Here is an 18,526-nt window from a genome sequence, read left to right as displayed (position 1 = left end):
GGGAGAGGGGAGAGATGAGAAGGGAGAGGGCGGGGGGGAAGGGGGCAGAGAGAGAGAGAGAGAGAGAAGCAAGTCAGTCTTCAGTCAGGAAATAGGAAAACAGTTCATGAAGGGTTTGAATTTAAAATAAAGGCTGACACAGTGTATACTTAAGGCCAGAACCAGAAAGGGTCAATGAAACGATGCAGATACAAAAATTAGGAGAACTTTTGAGCCAAGAAGCATATCCCACACACGGGGAAATGTCCCACCTGTGTCTTCTGCGTACTTTTATTCCCCACCATAATTCTACTCTTGAGTTAAAATCAACAAATGTTTTGAACTCATGACATCATTTAAATGGAAAAGTCAAAGTTTTGTTTACAAAATTAGTAGTCTGCAAATACCAAAGAAAATGCATTAATGATAAAGAAAAATTGTACCACTCTTTAGTTGGTAAGGAATGTTGTATTAATCGTCAAAAGTAATCACAAAGGCCAACTTTATAATGTTATAGCATTGCACTCTTAAACTTTTAAGCAACAGAAGTAAGTTCACATCACCAGAACTGTGTCTGACCTATTCATGGCAGAAGCTTTACAATCAGGTCTTGCTGTTTACAAGTGTCGTTCACTGCTCGTGTGGGTTAGCACTGACAGATCAGAGATGCTTTCCTGCAGTGGTTTATAAATACTCCACACAAGTCCTTGAGATCATACTCACAGCTTTAGCAAAAACACCCATGACTTCAGGAAACTGGTGTGTGAGAAGCGCTATCATTGCTGTAGAGGAACAGAGTCCTGCTGTAAAGTGGATGAAGAAAGGAAGCTCCTTCTTTGGGTAAACAGAAACATGGTGAAAAGCTGCACAGGGAAAGAGGGAAAAGAAGGAAGAGTAAGTTTTATTTCAGCATAAACCAATTGTAATATTTTAAAATTAAAATTTAAAATTTAAAATTTAAAATTAAAAACATGGTTAAAAAGAATAAGAACAAAGCTAAAAGCAAGCTATTCACTTTATCCACACAGCCAGATGACTGTACTGGGGTCTGAGAAAGAACATGGACTATAAAGTCATGCTGAGGTGGTTTTGAAAAAGGGCCTGTCCGTTGTTAGTTGTGAACTAAACCCTGTGGAAGTTGCTATGGAGTTGTTATGAGGAATAGTGTAAGCACTTAATAAATGTGAATTGTTATTAATCCTTGTTCATTGAAAGCTCAGCAAGCAGAGTAGAGATAAAGAGATAGACATATCTTGGAGGATTTCCCAGAATCGCTGCTTAATAATTCTACCCAGTTATTGCTGTGTTCTCTGTGTGATACTTCAGTGAGTGCTATGAAAACAGAAGAGAAAACCAACTCATAACCGAAGTGCTTTGTCTGATTTTGCCACACCTATACACCTAAGTATTACTCTTTAGTGTTTGAGAGTCTCACGGCCAACCTTATGACGTTCTTATATAGTGTTCAGAGTACCTGTACAGCGATAGTCTGGAGCTAACCTTGTAGAGTGCCCACTGCACAGTAGGTGTTCAATACATTTCTCCTAAACTGAAAGCTATGTGAAAACTTCATTAGTTGGAAAATTGACTGCTAGGACACCGACCCAGGAATTCCTGATGTAATATCCTGTATCTGTAAGGAATGACTAATTCCATGCTGAACCAGGGTCAGCTATAAATTTCACTTTTCAAAAAATATAACAATTAACAGAGGTTATACCCAAGTGTCCTTCAATAGCTATAATATTTTATATATCTTATGCTATACTCAGAAAGTATATAGCAAAAACTAAATGCATTTTAAGAATTCAGAAGATTTCAAGAGCTCTGAGACATATTTCATGTAAAAAGCACGACAGGATTGAACTTTGTAAACACTGAAAGCATTAGAAATGGTCAACGTTGCTCTTTTAGTAGGCAGAGAACCAGCAATCCCTTTTGCCCTATCCCTCATCCATGAGAGGTTGACTTCTTCCAGGAAACAAAGAGAAACAGACTCTGGTATTTCAGAAGACAAGGAATAAGACAGTAAAGTTAATATTAGCTAAACCCTAAAGCACTTTATGGTTTTTAAAGTTCTCATTTAATTGTTGAAATAACCTGAAGATAGATAGTATTATTTTCATGTTTAGAAGACTGCACAAAATTAACATGAAAACTTCCTAAAATATGAGACTTTTATATTGTAGGAGAGACCTAATTATTTCTTTTTGGACTGGTTTCTGCAGATTCACTTGTCAGTCAATGTTTGGCTAATACATCAGTGTAATGGATGACTGACTAGTACAGAAACACTCCCTTGGAACAAAAGTTCAAATTTCATCACTGGCTTGTAAAGAAAAATTTATCAGGAGGCATAAAAGATGACAAACAGCTATATGAACTAGGGGGAATAGTTCAAGTCTCAACTTAGGAGTCTATAAGCAAATTCCAGAAAGCTTTAAGTCATATCAAGGTTGACAGAGAATTAAAAACAAAACCACTAAGTACTCCTGGGTATTAGAACTCCACATTATTAAAAATTTGTTCATTCTACCACAGTGAGTATCTCCTCAGTGGGAAGTTTCTCCTCCTTTCTTCCCCTTTCAAGGATATCTAGTTCTTGCCTAACTACTCCTACACTACAAGTCCTACCTGCTTTCTCATTATCAGCTCCTTAGAACATTTGTGTCCCCTTGCTTCCAGCCTTAGGTTTCTCCTCACACAATCTAGTGCCACCCTGGAGTATCAGCCTTGTAAAGGACTCCTTTGCTTATCTAGAAATGGTGGCTCCTGGGTCTCTTTTGTGAGAGAGTAAGAAATATCAGGGTCCCTGACAATTTTATCCAAATAACCTGGCATCCAGCTAACAGACTAGGCATGGACACTCAGAGCTCTCAGAGAGATGAAGGGCTGGTGAGATGGCTTTGTATAAGCATGAGCACCTAAGTTCAGAGTACCAGCACTCATACAGAGAACCCAAATGCCACATGCCTGCACTTCTAGAGCTAGAAAGATCTGTGGTGCTCACTGGCCAGCCACCATAACTGAATCTGAGCTCTAGATTTAGTGAAAAACCTTGTTGAAAAAAATTAGATGGAAAGCCATCAAGGAGGATATCCAGTTTTGAGCTGAATCTGGCCTCCAAATGCACACAACAATGTGAACACACACACACACACACACACACACACACACACACACATACACGCACACGAGACTAACAAACAAAAAAGGTGACTAACACAGAAACCAATCTAAAAATAATCCAAATAATTACTTGTAAGTTGAAGAAAATGGCAATATTTACTTACTAGGCAATAGCTCTCTATCAGCAGTCTCTGTGCAGCTGGGGTAAGGGTAAAATAGATGTCCTTTCTCTAATGGGTATGGAATCATTCTAAAAGCTAAGAAAAAATACATTAGCATTCAATTTTATCTCATTTATCATCTATGCTATAAATCAAACCTATTCTGCAGACATTTTATACTTTCTTTTTCTGGAGAAATATTTCTGATGAAATAAAGTGAACGGAAGAACACATAGGAGAAGAATGCATAGGGAAACTAGACCTACTTAGAGAACAGTAGGTGGTCCAGTCTGAGGCTGAAGGGAACGAATGTTACAGTGTAACATCGGCTGGGACCTTCTTTGCTTCAGCCGCCTTATCACAATCATGGACTTAACTCCACAAGTATAAATCCTGCTTCCTATAGGAATCTTCAAAAAATTGTAATAAAGGTAATTGTCCTGGCTTTGAAGCTAAAAGCATTCTTGCTGATTTAGTTTTCCACCTATGAGGATTACTAAGATCTTCTTCAAGAATGTACAGACATACGCCCAAACACGTAAAACAAGTTAAGTTTGGGGAAAAAAAAGGGTATTCAAATCTGGCTTGGAGACTGTAAAAGTCTTCTGTCTAGCATCATTCAATAGTCAGTGTCAACATAAGGAAATCATTCATCCAGATGCACGAAATGCTGCATAAGTCATACACTCGGTGAAAAGCCCTCAAGGCCCAGCAGAGCGTCCAGCAGTTGAGACGTGTGAGAGATGAATGAGAAAGCCCCTGGCTTTCAGTGCCTGGTAATGAACTGGAAGAAGCCCGACTCCTCCCAGGCTCAACTCAACTCATACTTTCAATTTTCCTGAGTTCTCACTGTCAGTGTCAAGCCCAGTGTATGACTGTTGTTAATAAGTAGTTAATACAGAGATCCCCAAACTCCTGGATCACAGATAATGATGTCTTCATGTTATTGGTGGTGGTGGTGGTCATGGTGGTCACTGAATGCAGGGCCTCAAGCACACTAAGTGTGTACTCTATCGTGGGGACTTACTAACTACTGGGTCCAAACAACTTTAAAAATCTATGTTCTAAGAGCTCAGCTATATGAAAAACTATAAATAAAGTGAAAAGTTTTATTATTACTTAATTTTAAAGTAGTCATATTTTCAACAGACTGTGGTGGTTTGAACCCTTAGTATAAACTACTCAAGAAGCCAAGGTAGGAAAACTACACAAACACAAGTTAGTGCTGGCCTGAATGGGAACATGAAGAGACTCATCTCAAGACAAAACATTTCTTACTAATGAAATATATTTAGGAACCCTTTGGACCCTGTGCAAGTTTTCAGCCTTGGGACTGGATCAGACACCACCATCTTCATTTCCTACTCTACAGTGACCCCTGTGTCATGCTCCTTCTTTCAGTCATAGCAGCTAACAAAATGAAAACTGCAGGATTATAAAGACCCTGAATGGAGATGGACTGAACGCTGAAACTGAGTCCTCCCCGAGTTAACAGTTTGAGTGGTATCTGACAGACATGCTGAGTGCTTCCACTAATAATATATACCATAGTTCTAGTAGAGCAATCGAAAGACCTGTCTGCCTAGAGTGGCCTTTGCTAGTGTACCTCTGGGAGCTGGCACTGTCCACTAGAGTGATAACGAGGGGAAGGAGGTGGGTAAACGAAAGGCTCTTTGTTAGCATTTCACATCTAGAAGATGGTTTTCAATTATGACTATAGGTTTCTATGTGCGGTCATAACATTCTCGGATGACAATATATGGTCAAAAGGAAAAGGTACAACAATAAATTAACTAGCTCGTTTGTCTACTATAATACAAAGGAACACTTTTTAGACATAGAATGAGGTTGTAGTGAGATCTTGTTTCAAAAAAGAGGGAGAAGATGAAGGGGAGCGGGGTCAGCAGCTACAGAATAAGTGCTAGGCCAGCCAAAAAGAGACTCTGTCTCAAAAGAAAAACCACAAAACAAAACAAAACCCAAACAAAAAAGTAACTACTGCCGCATACTACAACACATATGGACACTGTCAATATTAAGTTAGATAAAACAAGTGAAATCTGAAGGGCCTACAGCCATCAGTCAGAACCCAGAGCACTGGTGAGGGGCTTTAGTGTGGAAAGAGGAGAAGGCTCTGGAGACAAACCTGATGATGGCCACTCAACAGTATGAATACTCACAATGCTATTGACTGGACACAGAACAACGACAGTGATAAACTTTATGTAATGAATATTTTACCACAATTACAAACTGAAGCCAGGTATGGTGGTACAGGCTTGCAGTTCTAGTACTTGGAAGGTGGAAGCAGGAATCAGAAACTTAAGATCATTCTCAGCTACACAATAATAAGTTTGAAGCCTGTCTGAACCATATGAGACACTGAGGGAGAGGGAGAGAGAGAATAGAGTTGCAAAACTGGCTAGTTTTTATAGTCACCTGAGCAGAGGAAACTTCAACTGAGGGGTTGCCTCCATCAGACTGGCTGCCGGGACATGTCTATAAGGCACTGTCACAATTGCTAACTGATGTAGGAGGGCCTAGCCCACTGTGAGTGGTGTCATGACTGGGTAGGTGGGACTCTGATGTGTGATAAAGCAAGCTGAACAAGTCAGAGGAAGCAACCTAATAGAATGTTCCTTCTATGGTTTCTGTATGAAGCTCTTGCCTTGAGTTTCTGCTTTGGCTTCCCTCAGTGATGAACTGTAAGGTGTGAGAAGAAAGAAACCTTTTCCTCCTCACATTGCTATTGGCTATAGCATTCATCACAGTGACTGAGAACAAACCAGGACACACAGTGTTATCAGTTATTAGAAAAATAATTCATGCTATTTACATCTGAAAACAAAACAAAAAACACCATTTTTAATTTTTAAAAACTTGCATGTGTATGAATGCTTTGCCTGTGTGAATATGTGCACATCAGTGTGTGTCTGTGTGTGTCTAGTGTGTATCTAGTGTCACTGGAGATTGGGAGAGGGCAATGGATTCCCTAGAACTGAACTCTGAGTGGACAAATACTCAATTTAGCAAAATACCCTAACAGTTCTTTATTCCACTTTCCTAAATGTGACATCAATATACATTAAGTTATTTTTTCTATAAAATATAATGCCACAGAGATGATTTGAAACTACACAATCTCATCTTAAAGACTGCACATGGATGCAGTGACTATTGAGGCAGAGATCAGCATTACATCTGGCAAGGGATACTCACTGCCTTCCCATGTGCACTGCAGGAGATTCAGAGCGCCTTCTATTCGTTTCCAGTGTTGCAGATGAAAGAAAGCATAGGCAATTGCTTCACTATCTCCTCGCTTCAGAATGTGTTCTGGAGGTAAGATTAAACTCTTCATCTCTAATAAGTACTGCAAAACAACACATCCATGCCAGGAGATTAAAACTATGCTAAAGGGACACATAAACAAAGCATTCGCTCAAACATTACAGACTGGTTTAAACACATACATATTAAACTTGAAAAAATGACATGCAGTTCCAACTGAAACCTATTTAAAGTACTTGTAATACATGCAAACCTTCAACATGAAAATTGTCCTACAGGTAAAAACAAAGTGATAAACAGCTTATGTGACCTTGTAAAATACAAATGGAAAGTTAAACTGAGAGATAATACGAGAGCAAATACTTTTCAAGAAACAATTAAATATAAAAATCACACAATACAGTTTCTTGAAAATAATGTGTCATCGATTCTGTTTTCTCTTATTCCCATTTTATGGCGGGACATTTGACTGTGAAGGAGTCAGTTAATTAATATTCACTAAGTACAGAACAGGATACTCAAACACTAAAATCCCAACCCATATCAGAATATGAAAAATAGGCTTAAGGAAACAATTACAATCAAACTGTGTTAGGGACCTTATAAAAGTATTAGCAATTAATAAGTGGGTAGGAAATACTAATTTTATCAAGGTTTTAAGACAGCTTTGATATCTAATTCATATAGCATATAATTAGATTATCTGAAATACAGAATTCAATGTGTTTTTTTTTAATATTAAAAAACTTGGCCATCCATCACCACAGTCAATTTGACACATTCTCATTACCTCAGGGGGACACTAGGCCTCTGAGATCATTCTCACTGCCTCATTGTGAGCCAAGAATTAACCTAATTTCTGTCCTCATAACTGCCTATTCTAAACATTTTATACAGATGGAAAAATATATTATGCTAATACTGTTATGATAATATATAATATGATATGTGGAAACGTGTGACTAGTTTCTTTTACTTAGCAGTTTTGAGGTTCATGTAGGTCATAGCGCATATTGGTACTCCATACCCCTTTAGAGTCAAATAAGATACCATCATAAATACACCATGTTTACTTATGTAGTCATCAGCCGTTAGACATGCATCCTTTCCCCTTTTTGGATTTTAGAAGTGATAATGCTGGCCTGAGTATGTAAAGCAGAGTGTTTGCCTAGCATGCCTGAAGCCTTGGATTTCATATCTACCATACACCAAAATATGGTGATGCACACCTGCAATCATAATATTCAGGAGGTCGAGGCAGAAGGATCAGAGTTCAAGGTTATCCTTGACTACACTGTGAGTTCAAGGCTGGGTGGCATACATGAGAAACTGTCTCAAAAACAAAACACAAATCAGCAAAAGCAAGCAAGAAGCAAAAGCAAGTGATGTTAAGTCTTTTTTTTTTTTTTTTAAGATTTATTTATTATATATAAGTACACTGTAGCTGTCTTCAGATACACCAGAAGAGGGCATCAGATCTCTTTACAGATGGTTGTGAGCCACCATGTGGTTGCTGGGAATTGAACTCATGACCTCTGGAAGAGCAGTCGGGGCGCTCTTAACCGCTGAGCCATCTCTCCAGCCCGTTAAGTCTTTATATACAAGCTTTGCTGTAACTACGTCTATTTTGTTTGGATAAACACCTGGGAGCAGTAATGTTGAGATACATAATAACTATGTATTGATGGAGTTGATATTTAAGATGGTCAGGATATGGATAATCACACTGGGAGGGAGCAGATGTGGCACAGAAGATACATTCAAATCACAACCCATTATAAGCACAGATACTGTGCCAGAAAGCACAGAACATCACATATTTAAGACATGAATGAAGTGCCCATTATAAATTATTTTTTACATATGGAACCAAATTTTACCTCATACCATTCATTCATTCATTTATTCATAGATGGTGTCTTACTATGTAGCCCAGGTTAGCTTCAAACTTGTAAATCTGCTTCACTCTCTTAAAGGCTAGGATTATAGATATGCACCACCATGCTCAGCTTATCACAAACTCTCGAAGGAAGTATTCTAATTTTAGAATCTATAACAAAAGTGTGGGGCTTGGGCTCAGCTCAGTGGTGAAGATCTTGCTTGGCATGTTCAAGGCTCTGAGCTCAATCTTCAGCTTGTCAAAAACCAGAAACACAAAAGCAGATGCTAAAATCAAGATAGTCATGGTTATTACATTAACCAACTTCATGATTTTCCTTAAGAGAGAGAGAGAAAGCAGCCACTGGTGCATCAGATCTAATACTGAGTGGACAACATCAAGAAGCCTTACAATTTTAGTTAGCTAAATTTCCTCCTAAGACTAAGGTCTATGCATCTCCCCTTCGACATGTTTGGAGCAGATAAGTAATTTGCTACTACTGTATGATGTGTCACCGAGTCCACATCCTACATTTATTATATACAGTAAAAAACGTAAAGTGTAAAGAAGGTGTCTTAAAATATGTAGTCATACACTGAAGGTATGTAAGTTATAAAGAACACAGAGAGTTGAAGCTGTAATTTTTAAGCTTTCTTATAAGCAATAAGATCCAGAAAGACTCTTAAAAATAAAAAAGTTGTAAGGATTTCAAATCTTAAGCCTTAAGTAACGAGTATTGCATATTCATTGTACTAACACATCTAAAATGGTATTTTCTTTGTTTATGAAGTGCACCTCTCCATGCGTTACTGAGCTTATGACTCATCTTTAATTATCCCTCCTTTTGATGTTTCTGGTCCTCAAGTGTAAGAATGCAGTCTGCTCATCAATTTATTTTAGCAGATGTCCCAAACTATGAGATTATTTACTAATCCAGTTTGGGGACTTAGTGTTTCCCATTCAGTTTCTTAAAAGGAATGCAGCAGAGGTTGTGTCCTAGTCAGGGGAAGCCCATTTGCTGCCTGGCTGGATTCCCTCTCCTCAGTGCCCTGGGTCTATATTCAGGACGGTAATATTCTTCCTAATCCTCTCTAATCCTGGCCCATTTTTTTTTTTTAAAGCACAGTAAAAGATCACTCACACCAGGCGGCTGTGGGAAAATGGACTCCACTGGCTGACCTCTGACACGGTTCCTTATGCTCCTTGCAAGTGCACTAAGAGCTTCTTCAGTAGGAAGCAAACAGTGTAATCACAGTGGGATGGCATCGTAAGACTAGGTCACAGCTCCAGAGAACTGTTTAATTCTTAAATCGGTTCCCTTTTCATTCAGAATGTGAATGCTTTAAACAAAGTTTACAACATAGTATTTATTGTGAGTACATGTAAACAAAGATATTTGGCTAATAGCATATCAATTTAATATGTCCAGAAAACATTTTTGAACAGCAACTATATACCTATATTTTAATGTCAACTCTTCTCAGTGTCAATGCATAGTACATAAATAAATATGATACACTTAATAGAAAATTATAATTCAGATATTTATATCTTAAAAGTTGATTTGTATTTTGTTTTGGTTTGGGAAACAATATTGGCTCAAGTTAATTATTCATAAAAATTTCCCTTGACTGGGGATTTAGCTCAGTGGTGCTTGCCTACCACACACAAGACCATAGAATCAATACCCAGTGTCACCAAAGAATGAAAATGGTACACTGAACCTTTCCTTATACTCCTGTCTTATTATCACATCAAACCTACCAGCAAAAATCCTTTAATACTTTTTGCTTTTACCAGAGTACGTGTATGTGTGTGTGTGTGTGTACATGTGTGTGCACATGTGTGTGCATATGTGTATGTGTGTGTGCATGTGCCTGTGTGTGTTACTGGGAATGGAACCTAGGAAACCATTTATGTTGCAGAATAACTTATCACTGAGCTAAATCCTCAGCCTAAATATCCTTTTCAATTTGACTTTAAAATAAAAGTTTCTATCGAATAGTAAAATTTGCCTCCTAAAATATAAGGAAAAAAAAAGTACCTGGTGCTAGAGAGTGAGCTCAGTGGTGTTAAAGCATTTACTGCTCTTTCAAAGGTCTGGGGTTTGATTCCCAGCACCTACATGGTGGCTCACAGCCACCTATAATTTCACTTCCATATAATGTATTGTGAATATCAGGAATGCATATGATGCACACATTTCCACACAGAAAAAAATACTCATAAAATAAAGTCAATAAATCTTGTTCCTAATGTATTTAATGGGCCTGGTGGACAGCACAATGTAGATCATGTCCTCAACATATGCCAGGCCTTGCAAACATGCACTTAAAATAAGATATAACACTATTCCAATACTTATTTTATGTTCTTCAGTAATGGCCGTTCAGGAATTTCTGCTATGCAGTATAGGCTGTAAGTTAATGCACAACAGAAACTCTGTCTTTCATACTTTCCTACACATCGACTACCAGCACATTCTACTACCCAAAACTGAAATGAACTGAGCTGAGCTGATATATACAACGAAATGTTTTCAAACACATATATCAGCTTTCATTCAGAGACACTTTGTGTATGTGCATGTAACCATGGGTGTCTGTGGGGGCTAGAGATCAATGCTAGATGTCTTCTATCCCTCCCTGTTTGTGAAATGTTTATTTATTGTTGAGCTCCTACTATTATCATTAAGCAGCAGCAGCAGCAGCAGTCTGTGTATGTGCACACACATGCATGCCTGGAGGTCAGAGAGTGACTTGTGGGGTTGGTTTTCTCCTTCCACCCCATGGGCTCTGGGGTTTTCAAGTTTGCATCACCAGCAAGTACATTACCTGTAAGACCACCTCACTGGCCTCATTAACTTATTTTTTAAGACAGGGTCTTTCACTGAACCTGGAGCTCACTGTTTTGGCTAGACCAGCTGGCCAGGGAGCCCCTTAGACATGCCTATCTCTGTTATATGTGACAGCCCTCCCCCAACCCCCAGGCGTGGAGTTACAGACATAAGCCACCACAGCTGCCTTTAACATGGGTGCTGGGAAAAGAACTCAGGTCTCTGTGGTTGTGCAGTTAGCACTTGACCCAATGAATCATCACCTCAGCCCTGTCAAAGGCATTTTCTAACTCTGGAGAAACAAAACCAAAACAAAACAATCATGAAAAAAAGGAAGGAAGAAATAAAGAAATCCACTCTGCTACCTACAGTTTAATTTTATTAGGTGAAGAAGGTGAAAAACTGAAAGATGGTCTTATTTTAGTTTTTTCTTCTTAAAAAAGTACACTTGTGATATATAAAACCACAGATATTAACAGAGCTATACAATAAAGAAAAGTTTCATGTTTGAAGAATAAAAGAAAATATAAAGATAATTATTTGTCCACCTATATTCCTTTTCATGAATAGAACATGTCTCATTGTGATGCTGGAGACCAAAGACAGGACCAAGCATATGTTGATAAGCACATGGTAACACTAGCTATGTTCCTAGTTCCTGTATGACTATACTGACTGTTGGATCAAACTGCCGTGCAACTTACTTCTTATTTCATATAGTTCGTTCTCTCTCTCTCTCTCTCTCTCTCTCTCTCTCTCTCTCTCTCTCTCTCTCTCTCTCTCTCTCATCTCTGAGCAGCCTTGGCTGTCTTAAATGTAGACCAAGCTGGCCTCAAACTCAGACATCCACCTGCTCTGCCTCTAGAGTGCTAGAATCAAAGGTGTGCATCAATCACCACCATCCTGCTTCATACAATAATCTTACATATCTCTTTCTGCCTCTACATGGAACCAACATTTTAATTAATATATATAGTTCATTAAAATGAACTATTTAATAATATGAGAAGAAATAACATCATGCTAGGATTATGCTAATAGCCTTAAAAGTAAAATGTATCATTAACTAAAGCTTGTAAAAACTTAAGGAAATGGCTTAAAATGTTAATGGGAATAAAATGTTGATCTCTATAATTTTTTTTCCTGTGTATTTTGTTCTTGTTTTTCAAGACAGTTTCTTTGTGTAGCCCTGAATGTCCTCTTACTCAGAGTTCTGCCTTACTCTGCCTCCTGAGTGCTGGGCCTAAAGGTATGCACCACCACTACCCAGTCTGATGTCTACATTTTAAAAACATAACATACATTTCTTTACCAATATTTATTAGGTGCCATATATTAGGTAGAGCACTAACATGAAATAGAGGCTAAGGTAAAAGGCTATTTTATTTTTTAAGATAGTTTTTTGTAATGTATGAGAACTGTTATTTTTTTAATGTTTATTTATTTTGTGTGTGTTGTGCCTGCATGTGTATCTGTGCCACATGCATGCCTGGTGCCTTCAGAGGGCAGAAGAACGTATCAGATCCTCTGAAACTAAACTTATGGATGGTTGTGGGTCACCATATAGATGTGCAAGGTCTTCTGCAAGAACAACAAGTGCTCTTAACCGCTGATCCATCTCTCTAATCTCCAAGAGGACCTCTTCTTACCAACAGGGAATAGAAGCATTAAAAACAGCCTGCTCTGCTAAAATATGACTAGGGTGCTGAAGGAGCACCATATTGTATTCATTACTTTATGCCACTCTGACCAAAAACCTGACAGAAGCAACTAAAGGGAACAGAGGTTTATTGTGGCTCATGATTTTGGGGATACAGTCCATCATGGCAGAGAGGACACGATGGCTGCAGCATCAGGGTCCACAATGGGGGAGACTATGATGTGCTTTGCTACATCTTGAAGGACTAGGAAGCAGAGGGTTCCCGCCAGAAGTAAAGCCAGCCTATACTCCCTATGTCTGCCAGTTAGGCCTCATTTCATGTTCAGAAGTTTCCATAACCTCCCAAATAGTTTACTAGCTCGGGAACAGATGCTCAATCATATAAGGCTGGGGGAGGGTCATTTCACATTCTAAATATAACATTCCTCCCTTGGCCCCTACAGGATCATGGCCATCTCATAATGAAAACTATTCATTCCGATTTCAAAAGTCTCCATAGTCTTATAATTCTAACACTATTCAAAAGCCCAAAATCTGCTCTGAGACTCAAGACTATGTTTTAAATGAGGCTATAGGAAAACAAAAACAGTTTACAGACTTCTGATATGCAGTAGCACAGATGAAACAGTCTTATTCGGGATAGGAGGATAACAAGGGAAAGCAGATGAAAGCAAGGTTGACCCCCACAGCAAGCACAGACACTTGGGCATCATTCCCAGTGTCTACAGCCCATGGGTAGTATCACCTGAATTCCACCAGGCTTGGGTGGACACCACTACATGCCTACTATTTGCAGCACACATGGCCACTCTCTTGGGTCAATCCACTCAGTGCCTGCAGTTTTCTTTGATAGGTATCTCATGTTCCTGGCATCTCCAAGGGGGTCTTTACTGCAACCTAAGTTTCACTTCCACAGCATCACACCTTGAGTTCTTGGGGCTTCTCTATCAAATCTGACCCTGCTCCATATTGCCTAACTTTGGAGTTTTCTAGAACCTTGTACTGCTCTCATGTCCTGCATGCCTGCAAAAGTAGCAACATAGGGATGATGTCAAGTTTCACTGACAGTTTGAGAGGCAGCCTCAAACTACAGCTGCTAGAGCATGGCTGCAGAAGCCTCTGAATATCTGTGTGCACAGCAGGGAGAACATTTCACTAGGTAGCTGTCTTCAGCACAGCACATGAAGGTTCTGTCTTTTCAGGAACTCTTCCTTAATATTTTCTAAAATGGTCTCCAGTTGCCAGGTGATGGTGGTGCATGTTTTTATTCCCAGAACTTGAGGCAGAGAAGGCCAGCTCTCTGAGTTTGAGGGCAGCTTGGTCTACAGAGTGAGTTCCAGAACAGCCAGAGCTACACGGAGAAACCCTGTCTCATTTCCAGTTCACACCCTAGACACTTTAATGTGTGGGGTCTTGCCCAGTACAAAGTGTAAAGCCTTTTTCTAAGGTGCTAATTTCTTTAACAAGTATAGTGGCCACTTTGTCCTCACTGGCCTTATCTGTAAGTTCAAGCTCCTTTCCAGGCCAAAATGTATAGTTTTCATACTTTTCTGCTCTACTCTCTGCTTTCTTCACTGAATCTGGAAGAAAGCAGTGTGGACTATGTCACAGCCTAATCATTTTACAGTCTTAAAAATCTCTTCCATCAAACAAATTAGTCCAGTACTTAAAACACATTTGCTACTTTTATTTGTGTGTGTGTGTGTGTGTGTGTGTGTGTGTGTGTGTGTGTGTGCAAGCACATAAGTGGAGGTCAGACAATAATTTGTAGAAATTAGTTCTCTTTCCAGAATGTGTGTTCTGGGGATTAAATTCAGGTCATCATATCTGACAGCCAATGTCTTTACCCAGTGAGCCATTCTGTCAGCCCTAGTCTATTACTTAATTCAGTCTCACTCAAAATTTCAGGACATGGGCAGATTGTAGCCAAATCTATTGCCAGAAATGTAACATGAATAGTCTTCAGTTTTAATAGTCCTTATCCCCTGCTGAAAGTTCATGAGCTTAGTCTTTCGTGTCTGCATTTCTAGATACTCTGATCTACAGAACCCCTACCAGAATGGCCCATTAAGCTCTACTCATGGCATTCTAAAATGTTTCTAGTCCATAGCTCCAACTTTTCCACATCCTTTCAATGAAACAATTATAAATATGTGGTCAGGTTTATCACAGACCACAATTCATTGCTGGCATCAATTTTCTCTATTAGTTCATATCACCATGACCAAATACCTGAAAGAGGCAATTTAATGGAGGGGGTATACTTTGACTCTCAGTATGAGGTATACAATCTATTACTGTACGGAAGCCAGAGAGGCTGATATGGCTGGTCCAGTTGAAGCAGGAGATTGAGATATGGCTTGTTGCATCTTAGAACAGAAGGGAGCTTGAGCTGAACACAAAGCCAGTCTAGAAGCCTCAAGTCCTATATTTGCCATCTAGACTCCATGTCCAAAATCTTCAGTAACCTCCCAACACAGCACCACCAGTTAGGAGCCAAGTGCTCAAATTTAAAATACATGAGCCTGTAGAGAATATTTCATATTTAAACCAGGACACAGGCTCCAGCTCAGCAAACTAGCAAAGACTCCTTTAAAGTAAGACGGTGTATGATAAGAGTTTAGAGAATGGCAGACGGAAGAGACACTGAATATGTGTGCAGTGGCAGGAGACGTGTGAGACACAATCAGTCCAGCAACAGTGACAGATGAGAAGCAAAGCGGGTGGTAGGAGCCTAGAGATGCTGGAGCCAGACCGTGATGAGCTGCCATCACTGTACTACTAAAGGGCTGGTGCTCACCCTGTACACAACAGGGAATACACAGAAGTCTTAAAGCAAAGTGAGATTTACTGGTTGGATAGAAAACTGGCAATGCACTACCTAAAGACTATACACGGACTGACCCTGGACTCTGACCCCATAGGTAGCAATGAATATCCTAGTAAAAGCACCAGTGGAAGGGGAAGCCCTGGGTCCTGCTAAGACTGAACCCCCAGTGAACTAGTCTATGGGGGGAGGGCGGCAATGGGGGGAGGGTTGGGAGGGGAACACCCATAAGGAAGGGGAGGGGGGAGGGGGATGTTTGCCCGGAAACCAGGAAAGGGAATAACACTCGAAATGTATATAAGAAATACTCAAGTTAATAAAAAATAAAAAATAAATAAATAAATAAATAAATAAATAAATTAAAAAAAAAAAGAAAACTGGCAATGCATAAGAGAGGGGCTGAAAGCAGGAAGATCAATGAGGAATCTGACTAGCCACTCACACAAGAAATGGTTAGAAATTCAAAGAAAATACTGGGCAATTGTGTGAAATACACTGCCTTTGGGAAGCTGGGGCAGGGAAACTATGAGTATGAGGTTAACCTTAGACTCTTTAGCAAATTCAAGGCCAGCTTAAACTACATAGTGAGACCCTGTCTTGGGTTAGAGGGAGAGGATAGGAATGTAAATGTCTGATAATATACAATTAAGCAGAAATGATGATTAATTCCAGAAAAGTGAAGTTAGCTAAATAACTTTTTGTTTTTATTTTAGAGACTTCTGAAATACTTGACATTTTAAAAACCCCTTTGTTTCAGTAATAACATTCATTCATTCATTTATTTATGTTTTGTTTTGTTTTGTTTTTTGTTCTTTTTTTCGGAGCTGGGGACCGAACCCAGGGCCTTGCGCTTCCTAGGCAAGTGCTCTACCACTGAGCTAAATCCCCAGCCCCATTTTGTTTTGTTTTGAAGACAGGGTTTCTATGTATAGTCCCAGCTGTCCTGGACCTCACTTTATATACCAGGCTAGCCTCGAACTTAGAGACTTGCCTGCCTCTGTCTCCTGAGCACCTTTTAAAAGTAGGAAGTGAAAGTGCACAACATTGATGAGAGTGGCAGTGCCTAGATCTGAAGACTTTTTTTTTTTTTTTTTTTTTTTTTTGGTTCTTTTTTTCGGAGCTGGGGACCGAACCCAGGGATCTGAAGACTTTTTAAAGGTTATAATATGCTAGTCCTTCAGAAGGGCATAGGGAAAAGTTGATGTAGGAAAGCCAGGCATGGTGACATTCTCCACAAACGCAGGAGGCTGAGGCAAGGGCACTGTTGAGTTTGAGGTCAGCCTGGTATATACTGTATATACACCATCACCATTATCATCACAAAAAAATATTAATGAATGAAAGGGATAACAAAGCCATATATCAAAATGAAAAAATACTTTAAATACATTTTAAAAATTTAATTTGAAACACAATATCTAAAAAACTTCTTTCTTCTTTACTATAGTAATAGTAAAATACAAGTCTGAAAGTGAGAAGCAAGACAGCATTAAAAGATATAAATTTGGAAATTATCAACAAATAAAATATAGCTGGAACACGAACCAAAGCCGTATCCAGTATGTGCTGCTGTCCCTCCTATCTGACCTCAGAATAACTGATTGTTGTATTGGTAATAAGTGAGAGAAATGCCTGGCACTAATCTAGTTTCTAAGTATCTACTCTAGTTCCTTATTTTTCACTACACACATAAAAATTAAAACTACTCTGGAAGATATAATTAAAGGCATGATGAGGCCCTCTTTTCAGGGCTTGGGGATCGAACCCAGGGTCTTTCTGCATGGATGGTCTCTTTAAGAGTCTAAAACCATACCTAAGCTTACACTCAAGTTCACTTTAATTTTCAACTGCTTTGATCTTTATAATTTATCCTTAGATTACTCTCTTCTATTAGTTTGTGACTCTTACAACAGCTTTTGACCAAAAGCAATACAATTCTGACCTGAAGTAATGAAAACACTTTATAATCTTCCTCTTAGAGGCAGAGGTTAGAGAAAACCTCTCTGAAGACATCTGAAATTAAGGTTCTTTGCTCTTGATCAGTCATGCACACAAAGAACCAATTTATCTCTGCAATTAAGTGTTCTCAGTGCACATTCTATGAGATTAGACAGGCAGGCTGTATGGACTAGGGAGACTGAACACAATTCCCAGAGAGTAAGTAAACAGAATTGCTATATGAATAAAGAAACAAACAAGCAAGACTGAATACCTACCAGTCTTGGGAGTAAAGAAGAGAAAGGGAAGGGAGGCTATGAGGACACGCTGGGGGACACTTGGAAAACCCCTTTCTACATCACCTTATAGCACCAAAGATAGCATTCCATAGCTCACCACTCCTATTTTGGTTGTGAGCCTAGCCTTTAACGGCTGAGCCATCTCTCCAGCAGCTCACCACTCCTACTTAGGCCACACTGCACCATAACAGAAAGGCAACCAACCTCTCATTGTGCTGTAAATTTGGGCGTAGACTTGAACACTATTTCCCTAATTTTCCCTTCTACTGTGCTACCCCAAATCTCAACTCAGGGCCTCTTTGCCTTGTTTGTTTTATATACGCTGCTAATATATGTTTAGCCAATAAAATACAAACTAAAGAGGTATGATCTTCTACATTGGATGAACCTCTGAACATCATACAGGATTCAATTTCTGATCAGCCATCAAGGACTCTACTTGGTTCTTTTGTTTTTGGCTTTTTTGAGCTTGAGTCTTGCCATGTAGCTCTGACTGTCTGGAAGTCACAGATGCCCGGTGCCTCTGTCTT

The 18,526-nt window shown here is 39.2% G+C and overlaps 1 protein-coding gene across 2 annotated transcripts in view; it reads right to left on the bottom strand.

The window, feature by feature from the left end:
• Nucleotides 1–427: 427 nt before the first annotated feature.
• Nucleotides 428–18,526, bottom strand: part of St7l (suppression of tumorigenicity 7-like) — a 69,817-nt gene continuing 51,718 nt past the window's right edge. For both annotated transcript variants that reach the window (NM_001007639.1, XM_063281647.1), the window contains 3 exons: nucleotides 6,489–6,639; nucleotides 3,273–3,365; nucleotides 428–842 (listed from right to left, as the gene is read on the bottom strand). In NM_001007639.1, the coding sequence (NP_001007640.1) occupies nucleotides 664–842; nucleotides 3,273–3,365; nucleotides 6,489–6,639 (423 nt within the window). In that variant the 3' untranslated portion in view covers nucleotides 428–663. The remainder of the gene's footprint in view (nucleotides 843–3,272; nucleotides 3,366–6,488; nucleotides 6,640–18,526) is intronic.

Source organism: Rattus norvegicus, chromosome 2 (genome assembly GCF_036323735.1).
Source record: "Rattus norvegicus strain BN/NHsdMcwi chromosome 2, GRCr8, whole genome shotgun sequence".
In the NCBI taxonomy this organism is placed as follows: domain Eukaryota; kingdom Metazoa; phylum Chordata; class Mammalia; order Rodentia; family Muridae; genus Rattus; species Rattus norvegicus.
Note: the sequence above shows the minus strand (reverse complement) of the source record. Positions and strands in the feature narration are given on the sequence as shown.